Below are 22,046 nucleotides of genomic sequence, written 5' to 3'. Positions count from 1 at the left end.
GCCAGAGTATTATTACGGGCCAGGGACTTTATGAAATGACAGGACAATAGTCCGAGTCCATAATTGGCAATAAGTAACGGCAAAGCGGTTATAAGTGACTCAGAATTGTGCGCAGTTGCGTATACAGTACACACGACTTCCCTGAAGGCATCAACACCTTCAGCGAGCGCGATGCCGATCACACAACGCGGTTCGAATTCGACCCTCGATCGATGGCTGCGCCACCGCCGCACACGCGTCGAATGAAAAGCAAGGGACAAGTCCTTACTTGCTTACAACTCCTTTCATTTTTCATTGCTGGAGGGGTTGCCCCCCCTACCTGAAAATCTTGGTTAAGACCATACTGCGCAAACCACTGTGTAACACAGCTCCATCCAATGTGTGATGATAACAAACTCAGTCTGTCTGCGTTAGCGACCCAGTAAAATATTGTTTTCACATGCTGCACACCACATCAGTCTACCTTTCGCTTTCGCTGCGGCTACTAGTCACGTGACAGCCTCCGCCAGCGGCCTGGAAAATATTCGGTGAGATATAAATACCTGACCACAATCTGCGGTGATTGTTGTACTCTTTGGTTTTTTGGGTAAAGTCACGTAGGTAAACAATTAAAATAAATTAAATCACGACGTTTCGGGCGCAACACAAGCTGCGGCTACCCTTGAAGAAGGACGCTTGTGTTGCGCCCGAAACGTCGTGATTTGGTTTATTTAAATTTTTTACCTCCGTGACTTTACCGAAAAAAACAAAGAGCATGAATCCTTGCAGTCACAAAAACTTCTAATCTAGAATGAGGTGATTGTTGTGTTTTCCTCCATTTTAAACGATAAACAACTTTTTTTTGTTACGCAAGAGGCCCACCGAGCGAAATAGCGACCTGGCCATAAATGATTACTCAACGAGGTGGCTTATCGTCACGTGGAAATGTTACAGCAGCCAAGTAAGCTAAACGCATGTTCATTCTAAATGTAGAGGGGAAAACTGCGGGACCCGGAGAAATACGCACGTGACCACCGGGAGAGAGAACAGGCAAACTTTAAATATACGGGCGTCAGGATCGGGATCGAACTCACGACCTCCTGCATACCGGGCGTATTCATGGAGTTCTGTAATCGGAGATTAATCTGCCACTGAAAGTGTTTTCCCTGTTGCCGCTCGACCGAAGCTGGTGACACGTGACTTGTGCCTCACAGTCTACCCGGAGAAGGCGCGGCTGAAATGAACCCCTAGCTGTGGTGATTATTATAAACGCTGCTCTCGCGAAAGAAATCTCGGCGCGGTGAAGTATGGCAAAGTGGTACCGCCAGGCACGACGCGGAGCTGAGAGCGGCGCAGGCGGGCGGCACCGCGGCGGCGGCGGCGGCGCCGGTGAAGCGGAAACCACCACCTCGGCCTCCCCTGCCCACCCAGCAGTTTGGGATCTCGCTGGCTGTGTGAGCTCGCATGCGCACACACACACACGCACATGCACACACATACACGTGCGCGCTGCGATTTTCGAGTTAACATCGAGTCTTAAGATCGCAAGACCACCGGTAAAATCGCACGAGCTAGACCAGGGGTCGGCAACCGGCGGCTCTATGCGGTCTGCTTAGTGACGTTATTTATTGATGTATTCACATGCATTGCAGCTCTTGAAATATTGAGTTACGAACTGAATTCGAGAAAATATGCCTCTTGTTGTTTTGGTTGCCGACCCCTGCGCTCGATGGAATCCATGTTTTTGTGCGTGTTGTCTTTTTTTAAACATGGTGACGGCATTTGCGGGGGAGAGCCCCTTCATCCAGAAGTGGAAAGATCGTGGTTGACGTTGACGCGTTGCGTTTCATGGATTCACGTGATGCCTACAGACACGAGTGGTTGCTGTGTTCACGACAGTGTTACAAAAAAACGTTCTTTAAATGAATCGCGGCCCCGAATTGAGGCAGTTCTTCGATTCGCGTAAATCGTTGTATCTCTGCCACTGCTGGATGAAAACCGCCCCACACCATGAGATAATATCACAGCGCTTCCCACTAAAATGATCTTCAATCGACCTTTGTTTCACACAGTAGCGGGCAAGCACGTTCCCACCCGCTCTGCCACATGAGAGTAATGTTTGTCATATGACGGTCAAAGCTGATGCGTTTTTTTTATTCTCACAGCTGAAATTTAGGTAAAACGGGCCAAAACAAATTTCACGCGGTGGAATGTTTGAATGTTTAAACCACAGTCGTCGGTGACTGAGGCTTAGACCATCAACTCCCGCTCCACTTGAGAATCCAGGTTAATCACAGGCGGCAGCTGAACACCAAGATTGGAAGCCAGGATCTCCAGTCGCGCCTGCTCTGACCTGATTAGCCACCCCGCCACGCTCAGTCATGGGAATGTTCTCTGTTTACTCGTTGAATCATTGTGTGTGCTCGTCTGCAACGTTATTGTGTACGAAACTTAATGCCCTGAATGTCAATATGTGCCTGCTAAGAGGATCTGATGCACGTGGTTAACGTAAAGGCTCAGCCCTGAAAGTGTTTCGCTCACGCCACTGCTGCAAGAAGGTGCCTCCACTGTAGGGAGCTCTTAGAGATCCCCCTCCGGAGGGCAATTTGGCCTACTCTTCCCAAAGTTGGGCAGATTTCTTGGAAGAGGTGGGAGTAACCCACACTTTATCTGACCGCCACGTGACTTGCTGGTCAACTTCTCGCTGTGGTCTACCCATTTATCTACTGCTGGATGGATGGGGATTTGAGAAACTTGCCCCGTTGTTTAAGCCGCCGCACCGGATGACCGAACTGGCGGCACTGGTGATGGTGTCTGTGTGTTTACTGGATCACTGGGTTGGGGGGGGGATGTGACCTGGACACCACACATTGCAGCCCGAGCAACACGTGACTACATTCTTTAGGCAAGAGCTCACGGATGGGGGGGGGCACGTGGATCAAAACAAATAGCCCACACACACCCAGTGGGCTGCGTTGTTCCAGTCGTAAAACGTGACAGGGCAGTTCAAGGTGCAGCCCAACCTTGGGTCTTCCGCTGGCAGTGCTGATGGAACGGAGGAGATTGGCAGCTCGCCACCCGGCGTGTCCCAGTTGAGCCTCTCAGAAATGTTGGTCGCTTCAGCAAGGAGAGAACTGAGAGAAGACACCACCAACTGTTAACTAAACAATTTTTTTTATTTTAGCAGGTAAGGCCTACTGAGCTATATGGCTCTTTTTCAGAAGCGACCTGGCCACAAATGATAGCTCAACGAAGTGACGGGATGGAATCCACGACCTCCTGCATACCAAACGAAGGAGTAAAATAATATTCTTAGGTTTTTTCGGTAAAGTCACGTAGATAAAAAATTTAAATTAATAAAAGTAAAATAATTTTATTTTTTATTTTACTTTTATTATTTTTTAAAATTAATTTTACCTACGTGACTTTACCGAAAAAACCTAAGAATATGAATCCTTGCAGTCACGAAAGCTTCAAATCTAGAAGTAAAATAATAGTTTAATGGCAGCCGTGGCGTCCGTTAAGTGGTGCGGTGTGCAGTGCCCCAACACACCGGTCGGGGTAGAGCCCAGTGGACCGTGGGGAGTGGGTCCCGGCAGAGATGACCCCTGGCCGTGAGGGAGTGAGCTGTGCTCTATTTGACAAGTCGCCGTCTTAAAAGGGGGCCACATCGCAGCGTGGAGCCAACACCCCCCCCCGCCCCACCCCGCTATGTTCGTGCGGAGCGCATCAGTGGCATCCTTCCAGCGATTCTCGCTTGGGGCGGCAAAACTCGTTGGCGTTAGTCGCGTCCCGCACGCTGGCGGCTGATTTACTTTGTTACAAACTGTACGAACGAATGCTCCACTGCGACTTATGATCGTGGCTTTGTATGCTGTATTCTATTTTTTTTTATTTCGAGTAGGGCTCTGTAGTGTATTTATTTGGAGTGCTCCTGCCAATAACATCCGGTAACCCATCAGCATTTGTTTCATAAGCCTGGCTCTGCTGATGAGACCCAGACGGTCACAATCCGGTCCTGAGTTTGCTCGCTTAACCAAATGCTGCTAGATAATGTCGGTCCGGAAAGCCGGGAGGCCAATGGACAATCCGTGGCGACACAGCGTGGAGTTCTGTTTATATTTGCTGTTAAACTAAATACGAATTGCCCTACGAATAGGTGGGCAAGTGATTCGGGGCTCAGAGCAGAGAGCCGGCACCGCTGAGACTTTGGTTCTAATGTTGGGATTTCAGCCACCCATGAGAAACTGGGTTCTCAGGTGCAGCGAGTTGACGGTGTTCACTCGTTCACCAATTTATTCACAAAAAACACCCATAACACTAAATTCGATGTTCTTTCCACGTAATTTTTTGTGAAGATTTATATGAACGTCAACATTACTCCCAGTGGTTTGTTGCCATGCAGGGAACTTCTTCTTGAACGTTGAACAGGGCGTGTGGGAAAGTGGGGTGCGCGGATGAAGGGATCTGGGAACGAGTTCCGTGTCGTCCTCCTGCCACAGGGCAGTCGATATCTTTAAAACGGAGTGGTGCCTTGCTCGACGAGTGTTCCAAATGGATCGTCTGCGTGGTGAGGTGACGCCGATGATGTAAATGTCACCGTCTCGCTTGCAGGCTCAAAGAGAAGAGCAGCGGTGAGGACATTCCCCTTGTCATGAGAGAGACGGTGGGCTACCTGAAAGAAAATGGTGACAACGCTTTGTATTTTTTTTTCTCTCTCCAATCATCCGAATAAATTAAACAGTTTTAAAGGCAAAGCATTTAATCCACACCCTAATCCTCTCCTCCGTCCCTCCAGGCTTGAAGACGGAGGGTTTGTTCCAACACTCCGTGAACGTTCAGCTCATTAAAGAAGTTCAGCAGAAGTACAACCTCAGTGAGACGCTCAACACTTGACTCCCCGATCAACTCTTCTGTCTTTGTTCAATTTCGATCATTTGTAGGAAGGACGATGTAACCCAAAATCAGCTCTTTACGATGTAGATACATCACCCAAAAGTGTGGGAGAGTAGGCCAAAACACCCTCTAGGAGGGGCTGCCCAGAGCTCACTCGAATGGGGAGAACCTTCCTCCAGCAGTGGTGTGAGCGAGCAGCCGCAGGGTTGCGCCTTTACCCTTAAATACCAAATGTTTTGTTGTTGGAAACTGTGATTCCATGTTCACACGCAGCTACCTACATTTGTCCTTCTTAATTGTGTCGGCGCCACGGGACTTGGTTTGTGCTTGCGCATGGGTGCGACATATCTGGCAAGAATGATTAAATATAAAACACGTAAAGCTCGGTCAAAAGTGTGGTAGTTTTCAAAATACACCGGTGAAACCACGATGGCTTCTCACGGCGGCGTTTCGGCCTGCGATTTTAAATACTTAATTTTTTGTTATCGTACGCACGTATGTTGAAACTTCTTTCGCACAGCACGTAGCCAACCCTGCTAATTGGAAGTGCGCTTCAAACTCACGTCGGACAGCTGGCCACATCCGCGGCCGGTCTACGCGCGGACGCGATATAAGAAGCCGTCCGTTGTTAATCGTCTCAGGCGTCCCGTCGACGCTCCACTCGCGCGCCCCCCCCCCCCTCGCAGGAAAACCCGTGCGCTTCGAGGAATACAACAAGGAGGACGTTCGCGTGGCCGCCGTTACCCTCAAGACGTTCCTGCGCGAGCTGCCCGAGCCGCTGCTCACCCTACAGCTCTACCACAAGATCCTCGCGCTGCACCGTGAGGAGTCCCTCATTCACACTTCCCCCCCCCCTTCTCTTTCTGTCGCTTCCAACGCACGCTCGGAGGGAAGGGGCGGGAGGTTGCAGCGGGGGGAGCGGGGAGGGGCAGCTTTGATGCCGGCACTTTGAGAGGAGGCCCCAGGCAGCGACTTACTCTTGTGCTGCGACACGTGATGACAAACGTTACGTGCCGGAGATGAGCGACGCTAATTAATTGTACCACGGTTTTGTGTGAATTCATTGAGTTAATGGACTAACCACAATTATTTGTCATAGTCGTATTGGAATGATGAGCTTTTTTTTTTAAGGATTCATACTCTTAGGTTGTTTCGGTAAAGTCACGTAGGTAAAAAAATAAATAATAATAATTGAAAATAACTAAATTAAATCACGACGTTTCGGAAGCAACACAAACCTCCGTCATCAGGTGTAACTGCTCCAGTAAAATTACGCTACAAATTACGCTACAGTAATTTTACTGGAGCAGTTACACCTGATGACGGAGGCTTGCGTTGCTTCCAAAACGTCCTGATTTAATTTAGTTATTTTCATTTATTATTATTTTATTATTATAATTTTTTTACCTACGTGACTTTACCGAAAAAACCTAAGAGTATGAATCCTTGCAGTCACGAAAGCTCCAAATCTAGAATTAAATAAGGATCTCAATTCGAGACAACGTTCATTAAATTAGTACCTCTTGAGCTACTTGGACCCCTAAGTGTTTGTTTGTTTATGCCTCGCGCTGTCACAACCATGGGGGATGAGATTGGTGTCGTTGTCAACTCGGCAATCTTGACGCGAGATTACGGCGACTTTTTTGGGGGTTTCCCGTGCAACAAATTTTTGCTTGCAACAAATCCAGCGACTTTCACAGCCGAGGGTAACTTGCAGCTTTCGGAGAAATTCCAGGTGTGTGTGTGTTAAGGATCCCGTATCAGTTTACTCTGCGTAACACCTCAGCACATTGTAACATCGATGATGACCTTCGCAGGTCTTGTCTAGCGAACGTTTGCCGACTCGGCTTCGTCTGCCGACTTTTCCCGCTTTTAAGGAGTTGGCAGCAACTGGCCAGAAAGGCAAAATCCTCTGCCCCTCCTCCGAACAGCGCCGCTCGTTCCGCCACACTGAACGCTCGCGGGCGTCCAACCCGAGGTCGCGTGTGTCATCAAACAGCTGCTGCGTCGCTTCGCTTGGGCGTTAGAATGCGTAATCAATTCACGGTGACGCAAAAACTCACAGTGCATGCACAGTGAGCGCGGAACCGAGTTGCGTCAGACTTCCCCTACGCGTGGGACGCACCACTGGGTAAGCGATGGATGGCCGGCCAGCCGAGTGGCTCGGACAAACTCGGGCCTCTTTGTGAGTGGAAGTCTGAGTGATTCTAGATTTGAAGTTTTCGTGACTGCAAGGATTCATACACTTTTTTTTTCGGTAAAGTCACGTAGGTAAAACATTTAAATAAATTAACTCACGACGTTTCGGAAGCAACACAAGTCTCCGTCATCAGGTGTAACTGCTCCAGTAAAATTGCTGTAGCGTATGAACAGTGATTGGCCGTGCAAGGGGCACGCCACATTTTTTAAAATCGAAACACTTGCACACGACAACAAGCAGGGACGTAGCAACGATGCATCGATTCATCGGTTAATATCGATACTGAAGCTCGCGATACTTGCGCCGAATCACATTTGAAGAGTCGATGAGTTTGGATTCTTACGTACAGCGATAATACATGTGGCATTGTACGTCTGAAATAAAGGAGCTGTCCATAAGCCGTTTTTATTTATAGAACTGGAAAAACAGCCAGAGGATCTAAATTCACAACAAAAATTTAAGTGTGGTCAAACATCCCGTGTGACCAACATTGAATGGGCAGGCCTTCGTCTAGCAGTGGATTGACACCATCGTCATCGTGGCGAGATGTTAACTCTCTGACCTGGTATACAGGAGGTTGTGGGTTCGATCCCGATCCTTAACGCCTGCTGTAAATTTAGAGTCCGTATGTTCTGCCTGTGGTCGCGTGGATTTGTCTCCCGGGTCCTCCGATTTTCTCCTCTACAAATAGAAACGTGCGTTCATGAGTATTTGGCTGCTGTAAATGTCCACATGATAGTAAGCCACTTCGTTGAGCTATCAATTGTGGCCAGGTGGCTTCTGAAGAAGAGCTCTGTAGCTCAGTGGGCCTTGTAGTTTTAATCATCATCAGCATCATGAGCCTCCCCACGATGACACTACTCTGAGTCCTCTCGTATCTGAGTTACTCTGTGTCGTTCCTCCTCTCGTCTCCATCTAGTGAAATGTATGCCTCTGCACCCATACCAAATTTCTGGTCTCAGAAAACCTGCTCAGCGTGGGGCGGCCGTCATCCAGTCGTAGATTGACAGAGAGGGGGGTGTACACATTCACGGGTGTTAACAATTAATTTTTCTCATTGCCAGGGGTGGAGACGAGTCTGCGCATCACCAGGATAAAGGAGATGCTGCAGACGATCCCTGCGCTGAACTACAACGTCCTGAAATTCCTCATGTGCTTCCTCAACACGGTAAGGGACCCTCCTTCCACCACAGCTTCGAGGCCTCTCCTGCGCCTTCTTGAACTCTGAACATTTATTGGTAATAATACAATGCACAAATTCGGCCAAAGCTGGAAATCCTTCTGCTGTCATATCTGGGTTGGAGCACCCTACCACGATCTACTTGATCTCATTCAACGTGAAGCAGTCGGGGTTTATTAACCCTTTCTCGTTCCGAGACGTCTGCAAGTTGCAGGGTGGCTATCCCGTTCACCGCTGAACCTCGGAACACGCAAGCGCATAGCGTGAAATTTTTTTCGAGAGGCGTAGGACCGTTGTTTTTAAAGAAATTGTACTCACCGCAGAGAACCGTAGCGACACGACCGCACTCTACGATAGCTGGCGCCAAACTGTACAACACGCCCTCCGGCATGGCCATGTGGAAGCCTCGGTCCGTCTTCCGACCTGAAGACATCCCGATAAGGATATTAAAAATTTTCTTCGATTCCATTCCGATGACGTACGTCTAAACGGAATCTGAAGAAAAACTAAGGACGTACACATACGTCATCGGAATGGGAAAGGGTTAATGATCTAGCGCTCACCGATTCACTCCGGCCTCTCGCTCGCTCACCGGCCGTCGGTCATCTCCTTACTTTCGCCGTGGCCGGGAATCTTAACTAGTGTCACCGAATTCACGGTGCAGTGTGCGAAGCAGCGTGCCACCGGCCCAGCGACAAATCTGGCGCCGGCGAAACCTGGCTCGGTTTTTTGGGGTATTCTGTTGCATCGCTTGGCAGGCCTGGTCTCTGAGGCGAGTCTTCGTACCGTACACGCCAAGGCTCTTCACACGGTTTGATTGCGCGATCAACACCACCAGGAATAAACACAACAAAGGGGCCCCCTCACCGTCTCTCCGAGCCAGTCTGCATTACAAAACGCAGGGCTCAAAATAGCAACCGCCACCGTCGTCGTTAACGGTGCCCACATTATAATTAAAAAAGTATTTATTGTTTGCTCTTAAGAAGCTCAATAAATCCTGCCAATGTCTCTCTCTTGCTTTGATCGAGCATCGAGGAAGTGCGCCGTTTATTTGCGTATCAAAGCGAAGTTTACGGGGAAAAAGTCAGAGTTTGTTTCCAAGGTGGCTGTCGAGTGTGCGGGCGGTGCAACTGCCGTACGAATGCCCACGGACCAGAGGGCCCCAGGCACCGGGCTACTCGGAGGGAAAGGGGGGGGGGAATTAGGACGGGGGGGGGGGGCGTTTCATTCTTGACACCGGGACCCAGGACAATCGCGCTACGCCGCTGTGTTAGGCCCAGTGCTCAAAACATTTTTACATCCCCAATCCCGTTGGTAGAAATTCCCACATTTCTTCAGCGGTATACATGTACAGTTTAACACGTAGGCTGAGCTTCTTGTAAATGTTGTGGTTTCACGATTCAACACAACGGTGGGATAAAGTAGTGAACTATTTGTCTTTTGTCAACGTGACACTTTTTTTGCTGATTGGCCGTGTCGGGTAGTGGAGGGTTACGACACATTTATAAATAACGCGATCTAACCCAAAAACGTTGATTATGAAGGTATACATGTACGTTGAACTTCTTCCGCCGCCACTGTACGTGGCCAACCGTGCTAATCAGCGGTGCGGGGGAAGGACAACAAACTGAACCACAAAAAAGCAGTTCTAAAGAAAGAAAGAAATGACTGGGAGCAAATTCATCCACATTCACACCATCATTAACGTTCCACAATGCGGTACTCATTTGGTCCACCGTGGCGAGGCAAATGGCCGAGTCGGTTCGCTGCGTTTCCGGCCGAAGGGTAAGAAGCCGACGTCTCTACGGCAGGTGCTGGACGAGAGCATCCACAACAAGACGAGCGCACGGAACCTGGGCTTCGTGTTCGGCCCCAACCTCGTGTGGCCGCGCGACGGGGGCCACTCGCTGGACCGAGCGCTGCCGATCATCGCCTTCGCCGAGCTCCTGTTCGAGTTCCACGGGTGCATCTTCTCGCCGCCGCCGGCAGAGAAGAAGCAGGAGGAGGGAGAGCTGCCTTCGGGCAGCCTCGGCAATTCCTGACGCGGCGTTGCGAGCTGCTGCGCGCAGGCCCTGAACCAAACTGTGACATTTAAAACGCATGCACGTACGGGGGGGCATAGTTACAACACAATATTGGGGTGCGAGATCGGCGTCGTCATCGTTGTCGTCGCCATCACCGTCGGCCACGCGAGACCCACTGCGGCATGAAGTCCTCCCCAAGTCGCCACCGTCCATCACGGTCCCGTCAAGCATCAATCCACGATGCATCAATACGCCCCAACACCGACATCTCCATGGTGGATGTCCTCTTGGGTGCTTTCCCCTCCTTTGGCCGCCACTCCGTAGCTATTGTCGTCCACTTGCCATCCTCATGCGATGCCCAAGCCCACCGTCGACACTGCACAGAAACGGAGCGCTCGTTTATCGTGGACGCACACCAGGCAGCGTGGCTGGAACTGTTTTCAACATTCGTCACAATTCTACGAGTTGTCGTAACTCGGGGTCACGATTTTTATTGTTCATTTTATTTTATTTCGGGGAGCGGACGTGCCTCATTGTGGCGGCAGTGGCCACGTGATCCCTGTTACAATACGTACCGCGTACAAGGGTCAAAAAATATCGTTAAATTTTTTTTCCCCCAAACTCGCGCATGTTTACCTTGTTTCCTCTAGAACAGTGGGGTCCCTAAACCTTTTCGACTTGAGATCATCCCCTTTTTTTTTTAGTTTGACCACAAATTGCTGGGGGCGATGGGAGGCATGGGGGGAGGCGGTCACGGGCAGTATTATCATAGTGTTCACTCGCCATGGTCAAGCAATCCATCGCAATAATTATATCGGCTGCTTTATTTCATTATTTTAAAAAACACGTGCCTTGCTGTTTTGAGTGGCAACCTCCCTCGAAATGGCAACGGGAGGGGACTGCCCTGGGGTGATGCGGCGTGGTGGTGGTGGGGGTCGCAACCCACAGTTGAAGAAATGCCGCTGCGTAAATTGTTTGCTACGCCCTCCAGCTCCAGGTAAGTCCCCCCCCGCCTTCCTACTATTCGACCTTTTGACCTCAACCATGTTACCAGCTCACACGACCGATGATGCCCTTCCGGCTTGAGGCTCGCTAGGCCGAGCACGGGATGGACCAGTGTGGAGTGCTGGCATCGTCGCGCTGTGGGAAAATGCGGCATCTTAAAATGCCGTTGTACACGCAAGGGCGGAACACGCGTTGATAAAGAAGCCAATGCATTACCACCGTGTGAGGGTTTTTTTTTCTCAGCGGTGATGCTTTGGCCGTGCGACGCTCGCGATGGCTTCACGGGATGCGCCGCGTGTTCTTCTGCACAGTGTGTCCGACATTTCGCGCCGCGTACTGCGAGCTTCAGGAACGGAGAATTGCATGGTGCAACCCGAAAACACGACAGTTCTGCACTACAGATACTTTTTTGTTAAGCGCAGTGGCAATTTTAAACGCGTGAACTTGCTTTACTGCGAAGTCGACATTTTTTCTTCGTCCATGCCGGCGTCCACTGGCCACCAAGCTATTGACGGCGTGGACTAGAAAAACGAGTTTTTAACCCAAGTACAAAACCTTATTTTCTTCATTTTTCCGTTTTGTATTGCTCGTATTATTGCATAGTTTTAGTGCTGGCCATGCTGATGACAATGATGTGAGAATGCACGCTTGAGTGATTTTTTTTTTTTACACGCTGAATTTTTTTTTATATTTAACTTTCACAAAGAGCCGAACATTTCTTGTTTGACACGTTGTACAATTTGTGCACGCCGCGACGTTTAAGGCCGTTCTCTGCAGACGTGACACGCCATCAGATGGTCGAGCGGCGTCATCCGCTGCAGAGTGGTGGTGGTGGTGGTGGGGCAAATTCACTGCACGCCAAGAACCAGACTGGGACATCACTACGCTTGCCACAACAACATGATTTGTTTCACTTTTGTTCCGTGCGCGGTGATGGACAGTGCGGGTTTTTTTTGGTTGCTTCCAATTTACGAAAACAAATTCAGGCCCTCCTGCCCCCAGGGCCGCTTGCGATTGGCATCGCGATTGCAAAAATCACTGAATAGTGGAGTGGCAGTGGCTCTGCCGCCGTTCGGCATGCGCGGTCGAGTATTGCCGCCGTCACCGCCTGCCAGAGACGGATTGTGCGCTTTGCTTTGCCCGAGCCGTGGGTGCCGTGTGGATGCACGGCAACCATCAATAAACGTGCAATTACTGAAGGGGGGGAGGGGGGTCGGTGATGGAAACACACCCAATAATTTTCTCAATTCATATTCGGGTATGTTTAGTGAATGTTTCGTGAAACGTGACAAGGTAACAGGGTGCAAGAAAATACATAGAAGATTGAAATTAAATAGTTGCCCACCCCCCTCCCTCCACCACTGCATTTGCAAACATGCCAGGGACTGTTTTTGTTGAGAGGGATTGGAAGAGCCACTTTAAATTAGTGATCGCCTCTGCTGCTGCTCTGCGTTCGTGTAAACATGCACGCGTCCAATAAAAAATAAATGCATACACGTGAACGTCAACAATTCCTTGCTTTTGCAATTTAAAATGTCATGCCACGAATACGGTAACTTAAATTGTACGCCCCCTCCCCCGCCAGATATCATTCGGCATACGGCTTTTAAAATTGCAATAATTTATGGGCACTTTGTCAGTACACTTCCGTACAGGTGCGTGAACAATTGTGCCACCGCTCCCCCCAAAAGTTTCCGACCACGAAATAATAATTGGAGCGTTGAATTCCATCCATTCTCGATCCACTGCTGGATGAACGGCCTCTGCACATCGTGTTGGTCAAGGGGGTGGGGGTGGGTTTGGTAATTGATTTTACCACTGGTCAGTGTACATTGTACTCTGCCTGTATTTCCCGCTACGTACATACACTGCAAATTCTACGTGAAATCAATTATTGCTTTGATATAATAAGTTATCGTTTAAATTTACCTTAGAAGCAATTCATCATTGCATAAATACAATAATCACACTCACAATGAGCATGCATCATCTTACACAGACTTAACGGTTGTGAGGGCATCAAGAGAATAACTACTTTACCACGCTTTAAAGCAAAACAACTTAATTTTTTACCAGGTAAGGCCCACTGAGCTGGACAACTCTTTCAGAAGGGACTAGGCCACAAATGATAGCTCAACGAAGTGGCTTATCACGTGGAAATTTATAGCAGCCGAATACTCTAAACGCCTGACGTTGATTGTAAACGAGGGAAAAACTGGAGGACCCGGAGAAAAATCTCCGCGACCACGGGGAGAGAGACATGCGAACTCCAAATATCCATGCCTCGGGGTCGGGATCGAACCCACGACCTCCTGTATACCAGGCATTGTGCATACGACAAACTTAATGGTTATGAGGGCATCATTAGAGTCAATATTTTACCATGCTTAAAAGACCTTCCTGACGATCCACAAGATGCATGTTTTTTGGGGGGTTAGATCACGTAAATAGGTCGTCAAACCCACCACCAACTGACGTCAAATTAGTAGGGTTTGTCAAGTAAACGAACCATGCCAATTCGTTACGTCACGTCGAAATGTTTAGTTTACGTGACAAGCGTTACGAATTAGGTTGTTGGGTGGTGGCGGGTTTCACAAAACATTTATATCGACGCGATCTAACCCAAAAAAAAAGAAACCCCTTATGGATAATATTAACAGACTTATGAGGGCATCACGAGAGTAAATATATATTTTTTATTTTTCGATTTAAAGCTTTCGTGACTGCAAGGATTCATCTTCTTGGTTCTTTCGGAAGTCACGTAGAATGGAAATAATAAAAATAAAACAATAAAATAATTCTCACGACGTTTCGGCTGCTTGAGGACGGCTGCTTGCGTTGCAGCCGAAACGTGAGAATTATTTGATGTTTTATTTTTATTATTTTATTATTTCCATTCTACGTGACTTTACCGAAAGAACCAAGAAGAAATATATTTTTTACCACGCTTTTAAAACACCTTCCCAACGACCGGTTCACAACACAAGGCGGCAGTTGCTGCTTGCCGATTTCGGGGCTTGGCAAGCGCCTCGCTGACAAGCCCTGCCAGTCGTAAATCTCCTGCCCAGGGCTCTCTCTCTCTCTCTGAGCACTGCAGTCTTTTGTCGCAGTGAACTTCAGGGAGGGAGGGAGGGAGCCCACCGCTGCAAGTAAAACATTTTGGAACCAAACCCAAGCACCAATGAGATGCCAAGCGCATTTGGCTGCTCCGCTTGACCGCTGTGTACCCCCCTCAACGTCGAGCTCCTGCAAACGTCAATACGCGTCAACGCCGCTTGTGACTTCCTCGAATCCAGTACCGTGGGTAATGCAATTCAAGTGGTCTGTGTCCTAAAAAAGGTATTTTTATTTATTGTTATTTATATGACATTACCCCCCCCCCTCACTCCCTCTGGTGTTCGCCCCTGATTGCCTCACATAACGACATCACATTTACCCCCTCTAAGACCGAAACAGGAGGATTTATCCACAATTATGGCTGTTGCCTGATGCAGGTTGTAGTTACGAGAAAAAAAAGTCACAAGACTCGAATTGTAAATGTGGGTTTACTCTCCAACACAACCAGTGTGTACCGAACTAGTAACTAATTGGCATGTTTTGTTTACAAGACACATCTGACTAATTGGCTGTTTTGGGTAATGGGGGCTTTGACACATTTTTATTTATGCGATCTAACCCCAAAAAAAAACCTGGATTATGGATATTGGTCGCGAAAGTCCACGTGTAAAACTGACATTTACGTGATCTAACCCAACGCACACAGAAAAAAAAACTTCGTGGACATTCATGGATTTTTTTTGTGTCGTCACTTTGCTTGAAGTCAACCGTTGCGCTCGCAATGGATGCGTCCGATGATAATACTGCTGGTGTTGTAAAAAAAATTCCATTACTTTAACGGGGATGCAAATGATCAATCGAATGCTGTCGTGGTAGGGCGATTGGGTCAAACGCGTACTGCGAAGCATTGGTGTCACAGCAGAACCAGAGTGTCTATAGATAGGTAAATGAACACCTCGCATTCCTCTTCAGGGCAATTGCCTGAAACATCACCTTTTATGTATTTTTTACATTTAAGGAAATGTTATTGTGTCGAGTTAAGTACCTGGGCTTTCACATCACCTGTCAATGCAGCATCACCAAAGTCTGCATGGTTCACCTTCCATTGCTACCATGATATCACAGCATACGAACCCCGGGGCTCTTTCATGTGAAGTGATTTTTTCTCCAGTTTGAACAATATTTTTTAGTAGTTTACCGATTTTTCTGTTGCCATTAGTGGACTCACTATTCAATTGTACGACGCAACACCAAACGGTTTTTGTTAATGAAATGCCATTATTTAAATTACAGATGTAATTTCTCACTACTTCAGGCCTCCCCCCAGTCAGTTGAGGGTGTTGTTTGACCATATTTCACACTTGTTAGTGTGGGTTTGAGACATATCACTTGCCGCAGATGTTCGCCCTGGCTGGGAATTGAACTCGGGTTGCCAGGTTTGTCGTGCAGTATGCTACCCACTGCGCCATTGCTCCACTAAATACGACTTCCTTACATGGTACATTTGTACGCGTAAATTTTATCCACGTTGACACTTATGGGTCTGTGTTGGTACCAAAAGGCGACACGCGTAAAAAAATTAAAGGCTCATTTGTCGTGCAAGATATTACGGTACTCAAGACGACGAAGGTTCAGAGCAGGTCACGTGTTGGCTTGTGCACACAGTCGTAGTCTCCTCCATGGCATCCTCTTCATGGCTTCTCAAGAGCACAGAGCCTTCTCCTGTTTGTAGCCACTTCTGCGCAACAAATATCCATTACATGACCTGGTTCTGAAAAACTACAAACGGTACTGTAAGTCTGGAGCTCTGAAAATACTGAAACAGATTTTTGGAAGAAAGAATATGTACGACGACAAAACGGGGAATAAATTAGTTTTGCTTGTAGCCAGTAAACAATTTTCTGTTGTCCTTTACATTCCGAATGAGTCTCCGGTTTAGAGGCCGTAACACCGACATTGTAAAAATAATGACACAAGGCAAACTCAGGAACTCTGCGTAAAAGGACCGCAAATGTTATTATTTTGTGATCAAATTTATTAAAGAACAGTGATCTGAATAAATAACATTCTGAATGCAATTTGATCAAAAGGCTCTAGGGATGCGAAGCTAATCAACACCAAGCCTTCCAACTACAGCTGCACATTCACAAAAACATCATGGCTAAAACGCAGCAAAACAAACACATTTTGGCCAGCACTACTCACACTAAACTAAACAAGGCCCGCGTGATGGCTCCAGCACTGGGTCAGCACCGCAACTGGTAACAAAGCATTCTTTAAAGAAAAAACCCCCCCCAAAAACGTAGCAAATTAATAGTAAACAAAGTGACTCAAGGCAAGCAATTACAAATATACAAATAAAGACAAAAAAGGATTCTCCAACAGTATTTCACCAAACAGCTTTTCAAACCTAACGCTACTTTCACGAGATAAAAGGCTTGTTTTTGTTTTATAATATAAATACATCTCATTGGAACTTGGTTGGAATGAGTACAAATTTAATTACATTTAAAGACTGCGACGCAGTATTTTCTTCCTTATTAACAAAAGAAAAACCAATATATATTTTTAATTATAAGATAAATTCCATTGTCGGAAGCCAGCTAATCCACTGATATGTCTTGTGCATGAAAAAAATGTGGCAGATTTTATTGAAAAAATGGTAGAGAGAAAAAAACGTTGAGGCTCTAAGCATTATCTCAATCTAAGAAACACAACACTAAAATAACATCATACGATCCAACATAGACAAGTCTGCGTATTCACTACATCCAAACCGTGGCACCATTCCTTCTGCCAAGCAAAGAAGCAAGACTTTTTAAAATTTTCAAAACAATTCGTTCATTTGTCACATGGTTCATCATCATTGTTGTTATTATTACATTTTATAAATGGCAAAGATTCTCAAAATACACAAAACGTTCCGTTGGGTACATCGGCAATTTCAAGTGAACATTAAACAGGGGACGTCACCACCGCACGGATTATTAAGAGACTCGTCTTGTTCGAGGAGAGCATCATGTACAAAGGATTATTTTTGTACTTTCTACTGACCAACATACCAAACTACCTTTTCTCACGTAGGGTTAAAACTTCCTTGGTTTTGTTTACAAAGATGTGGGGTTTATTTTCGTTGTTTCATTCGTAATTTAACTCCAAAAAAACAAATGACATGCAAAAAAGATGTTGGCTTCTTGTTAAAGATAAAAACCACTATTTCAAAATGTACATCATCCCTTGTCAATATTTAGTTTCGCTCATAAAGACAACACCCCAGCAAATATGGGTAACTGTACTGTTTCTTGTTGCTCGTGTTTCTTTGTGTGAGGTAGAGAAGCTTAGCTTTCAGTCGGAAAGGCACTCGCCTGCTTACATTACCCTCACTGTGTACTGGTACCCAAACACAGTAACAACCCATTACTGTACCGGAAAGTCTATTTAACCAATTGGTTTTGTTAACGTCGCATATTCCTGCATGCATACAAGTCTTGAGCCCGCACACTTGCCACCGTCTCTTCAAAAAAACTGTTCTGCTGATCGCCAAATCAAGAAGCCGCCTTTGTGAGCAGCGCTCATCCGATGATGGGGGGCATGTTGTCCAATTGGTTTCTTCGCTTGTGGTCGGTACCGCTCACATTTTATAAATACCGCTTTCCCAAAATGAAAAAAATGCCAAGTATCTACCAAAGAACCAAATATTTTTTGTTACTATGTCATTCCTCTTTTAAGCTAGTTAATAAGCGAGACAATATATTATATGTATAATTTCAGCCTACACACAATCTGGTGAAGAACAACCAAGCAGTTGGGCTGTCCAATGTTGGGCCATATTATCCAAGCCCATATATCCCCATGTGTCCATCCTACAATCGCTCACTCTCGCTCTATCACACACACACACACCCGCATACAACGGTTCCAGACAGAAGGGCACAAAGGATCCCCCAAACGATTTTGGGTCAAATGCCACAAAAATTATAACATGACCTTTCAAACCAAGGCAGATACTCTAAATCACAAGGCCATAATTTGGCCTCACCAAACTTCAGGCCACCGAAATGTTCTTTAAAAGGAAAGTAGTAACCTGCAATAATGGACAAATATTCCACGTTCAAGTATAGTTTAAAGAGATGTGTAACGATTGTTTCCCACCCACCACCCACCAATTTTAGAAATAAATACAATTTAAGCTAGCAAGATATTACTATTGTTATAATGTCATGAGTAACCAACTAGTAAAGCAATAGGAAAATATCGTTAAAAGCCTGAAAATTATAACTGCCTCCCCTTTTATTCATTTAACCTCTCCCAAGTCCACCAATATAAAACTTTACCAATCTTTCTAACAACAAAAATCTCCAGTGCCATGCTAAAAGATCAGATATGCAATAAACACAATATGTACTTGTACCTGCATGCTTCGTATATAATTATATACAAAAAAGCTTGTCTTTTTTTGCTGGTTTTTTAAAATATTTTTTAATATTTTACTAAAACTACTTTACAAAACGGCTATGAAGAGACTAACGGTAAGGCTATATACAGTTCGCGTCAAGCACTTCATTAGGGGAACAGGACCCCGGACCAGTTTGGAACTGCCTTTTGAGAGTTCAAATCAACTTGCATAGGGTTGTATTGGGCACGAGCACAAGACCACAGTGTTGATTTTCACAAGCCTAAGCCAGCCATCCCCCTGGCCAAGGGCACAACATTTTAAGCCATGGGATTCTCAGGACACACACGGGGCAAGTAGAAAAACAAAAGTGAAAACAGGCAAATTTACTCGACTTTAGATGGTCGCATTTATTTAAAACTAAATAAATATATGTCACACAAAATAAATTACTAAAAAATGTAAACGATATGCTTGCATTCTTTAGCGTGTGATTTTATATTTTTCATTTCTAAGATTAAATTTAGTCCGAAAGAAGCGTAACCACGTCTCCCACATTGCCTCCGATCCTGGAGCCTACAATGCGCGTACGTATTGCGACATACAATATTTACCTGGAATAACCATTTGCTTGGTGACGAATAAGCACGCTCATTTTTATCACGCTCGTTTATCCAGGAAAGCCTGACCAAATGAGTCTCGTGACTCATTTTCAGGAGGGTAACAGCCTATCAATGGGAGCACGGACTCGTGTTGACATAAGCAACCAACACACAATCAAGACCATATGATAGCACGGGTGGTCCCGAGAATCCACATTCTAGTTTTGTGATGCTCCAACGGCCCTGGCATAATGTGTAGTGACCCTTCCAGTGGCGACTGCTTCTTTAAACTAAGAGCACCCCGGAATCTTACACCCCCGACGCATTCCGTTGTAAAATATATTTTGCGAGGACCTCGCTTATCCGACCAATTCATAGATCACTCTCGCAACATTGTCTGGCAGAAGTTGTCCAAGTTTTCACGCAAAAGAGACTGACACAGCTGCATTATTTAGTTCCAGCACTGCCTGACACAAAATGTGTATATCAAAAAAACTGAAAATAAAAAGACATTATAAACATAAAAAATGTACATTCATTTTTTTTTTTGTTTTTGTTACCAGCATTATCTGAGAAACGAGTCGCGAAAAAATAAAACCGGCAGAGATGCAGGTAATACCCTCCAAGTTACTTAAACGTTTAACTTATGGCATTCTCTCCACTCCACTTACTCCAAATACAACACAAAAGTCATTTCACTGTTTGCCCTTTACTTTAACTAGTAATACATTTTCCTACTTTATGCATTTGCTATTAAAAAATTACTCTATACTTGTTTAGTTTGGCAACTGCTAGGTTTTTTTTGTTTGTTTGTATTTTTTGGTACCATGTATTAAAAAAGGTGAGCATGAATGCTCTTGTTCTTCTGCGACAGAAGGTTCAACGTGGTTCCTTTAAAGCCTTGAGGCTGCACAAGAGAAGCAGGAAGACGAAGGTAGCATGTTCGTCTGCCCTTGGCCTAACGCAGTTGCAGGACCCATTGAGAAAGGGTTTGATCCTACATTGTGATATCTGCAGCAGTGAAAACGGAAGATAGAAAATATTTACGATCCACTCTGGTTTAATTTACATTGTCAACAAGACAGTTGCCGCTGATAGTTCTTATGTCTAAACTGTTAAATACAGACCTAGAAGCATTCACCAACAACAGTTAACCTTATTTGCCACAAAGAATACAGATGTGTATGAAAAATCTAACAGAAAAAAGGATTCACACTCAAATGATACTGTTTAATATGCATACAATGTTCCTAATCATTTACTTTATAATCTATTCATGTGTACCTTAATATACCAATATAGAGCATAACTGCATACTACTGTATATAAAAAAAAAAATCATACTTGGCAACTTAAAAGGTTTTAGTCAGAAAAGGAGAAACCAGCAAATGCCTGCATTGTTTTTGTATCATTTGCAAAAAAGTTCAGTTTGTGATGCAAAATACCCTTTTCCATACTAAAGCTCAAAGGCGTTACTTGCACAACATTTTAAGAGAACGTTGCGCTCTTGATACTCGAGGAGACGCCGACCTTTACATACTTAGCTCTCAACGTAGCTTCCTTTGAGACTTAACGGAGGGAGATTATGTTTATTCCTCACGAGTCGATGCACGCAGCATGCGAGACCGTGTGCGCTTTTACGTACATTGTGCACACGGTCTCCCATTTTGTTCCTTGATCATTGCTTCTCTCGTCGTCGCATTTCCAGCAACATCGTCTCAAAGCGGCGGGCAGAGAGAGAGAGGAGCCCAGCGTTCAGTGCTTGGCGTGCGGCTGGTGGGGCAACTGGCCCGCAGGCGCCATCGGCGGGTGGATCTGCGCCAGGATCCCGGTGGAGGTCGAAACGGCGACGGAAGTGGCTCGAGCGACGGGAACTCCCATGGCCGTAAGGTCAGGGGTCAGCGTGGTGATGATGAGAAGAGGGGTGGCAGCGGTTGCGACGACGGGAGATGACGTCGATGCCACGACCTGCAAGGCTTGGGCGGCAGCAGCGGGTGGCTTGGACGGCTTGGCTGGCACGCCGTTAATCAGCTGCACCAGCTTCCGATATCTCTCCATTCCCACCTGCACTTCCTTTTGCTTGGACAGCAGGCTATTGCGTACCTCCATGCACTTCTGCAAGAATAAAAACCCAAAATGCGGGGAAAAATAAGCACCGTGCCGTTTTACCCCCCACAAATTGCTGGCAATCATCGTGCCTTAAATGGAGATGGGTTGGTACAACAGCGGAACATGTTGTGCTGTGCTCAGAATGTTAAATTCTTTCAGGTGCGGGATCGGTTCATGTCTACTTGTGCGAACAAATGTAGTAGTTATGAATGCGCTTTTCAGGAGAAAGGCAACTTACGCGCGATAAAAGCACACACCGTGACACTATGAGACTGCGTATGGTCTATCAGCAGACAGAGACGTTACCAGAATGGCAGTGCTTAGCATCTTCGCTTTCTGCTCCAGCTGGTCTCTTTCCTGACGCAGCTCATTGCTCCTTTTCTGAAGCTTCCTCTTCTCTTCTTCCTTAGCTGTTTGCAAAACAAAAGTTGCAATCGTTCAACTCGGCTTAACCGAAGGACAGTCAAGCGACCTCCATGACCGACACGGCGTGACGGAGGTAATTCTTCCAGCCGTGTAATTTACAGAGGCACCAAAGACATTTGTACAAATAAGGCAGACACACCTGCGGTAATAAAATAGTGTACAAGTGGTGTTGCGA

General features: G+C 46.3%; 2 protein-coding genes across 7 annotated transcripts in view; one reads left to right on the top strand and one right to left on the bottom strand.

Annotated features, from left to right (window-relative positions):
* ARHGAP8 (Rho GTPase activating protein 8) overlaps positions 1–12,811 on the top strand; it is a 30,979-nt gene extending 18,168 nt beyond the window's left edge. For both annotated transcript variants that reach the window (XM_078859210.1, XM_078859209.1), the window contains 6 exons: positions 1,308–1,433; positions 4,594–4,667; positions 4,778–4,855; positions 5,562–5,696; positions 8,140–8,243; positions 10,067–12,811. In XM_078859210.1, coding sequence (XP_078715336.1) covers positions 1,308–1,433; positions 4,594–4,667; positions 4,778–4,855; positions 5,562–5,696; positions 8,140–8,243; positions 10,067–10,297 — 748 coding nt within the window. In that variant the 3' untranslated portion in view covers positions 10,298–12,811. The remainder of the gene's footprint in view (positions 1–1,307; positions 1,434–4,593; positions 4,668–4,777; positions 4,856–5,561; positions 5,697–8,139; positions 8,244–10,066) is intronic.
* Positions 12,812–16,350: 3,539 nt separating this feature from the next.
* Positions 16,351–22,046, bottom strand: part of LOC144933908 (PHD finger protein 21A-like) — a 47,512-nt gene continuing 41,816 nt past the window's right edge. For 4 of the 5 annotated variants that reach the window (XM_078859204.1, XM_078859206.1, XM_078859207.1 and 1 more), the window contains 2 exons: positions 21,752–21,855; positions 16,351–21,451 (listed from right to left, as the gene is read on the bottom strand). In XM_078859204.1, coding sequence (XP_078715330.1) covers positions 21,092–21,451; positions 21,752–21,855 — 464 coding nt within the window. In that variant the 3' untranslated portion in view covers positions 16,351–21,091. Of the gene's footprint in view, positions 21,452–21,683; positions 21,856–22,046 lie in introns of all 5 variants that reach the window. The other variant, XM_078859208.1, reaches the window with a different exon arrangement.

The sequence above is a fragment of the Lampetra fluviatilis genome, chromosome 8 (genome assembly GCF_964198595.1).
Source record: "Lampetra fluviatilis chromosome 8, kcLamFluv1.1, whole genome shotgun sequence".
Classification (NCBI taxonomy): Eukaryota; Metazoa; Chordata; class Hyperoartia; order Petromyzontiformes; family Petromyzontidae; genus Lampetra; species Lampetra fluviatilis.
Note: the sequence above shows the minus strand (reverse complement) of the source record. Positions and strands in the feature narration are given on the sequence as shown.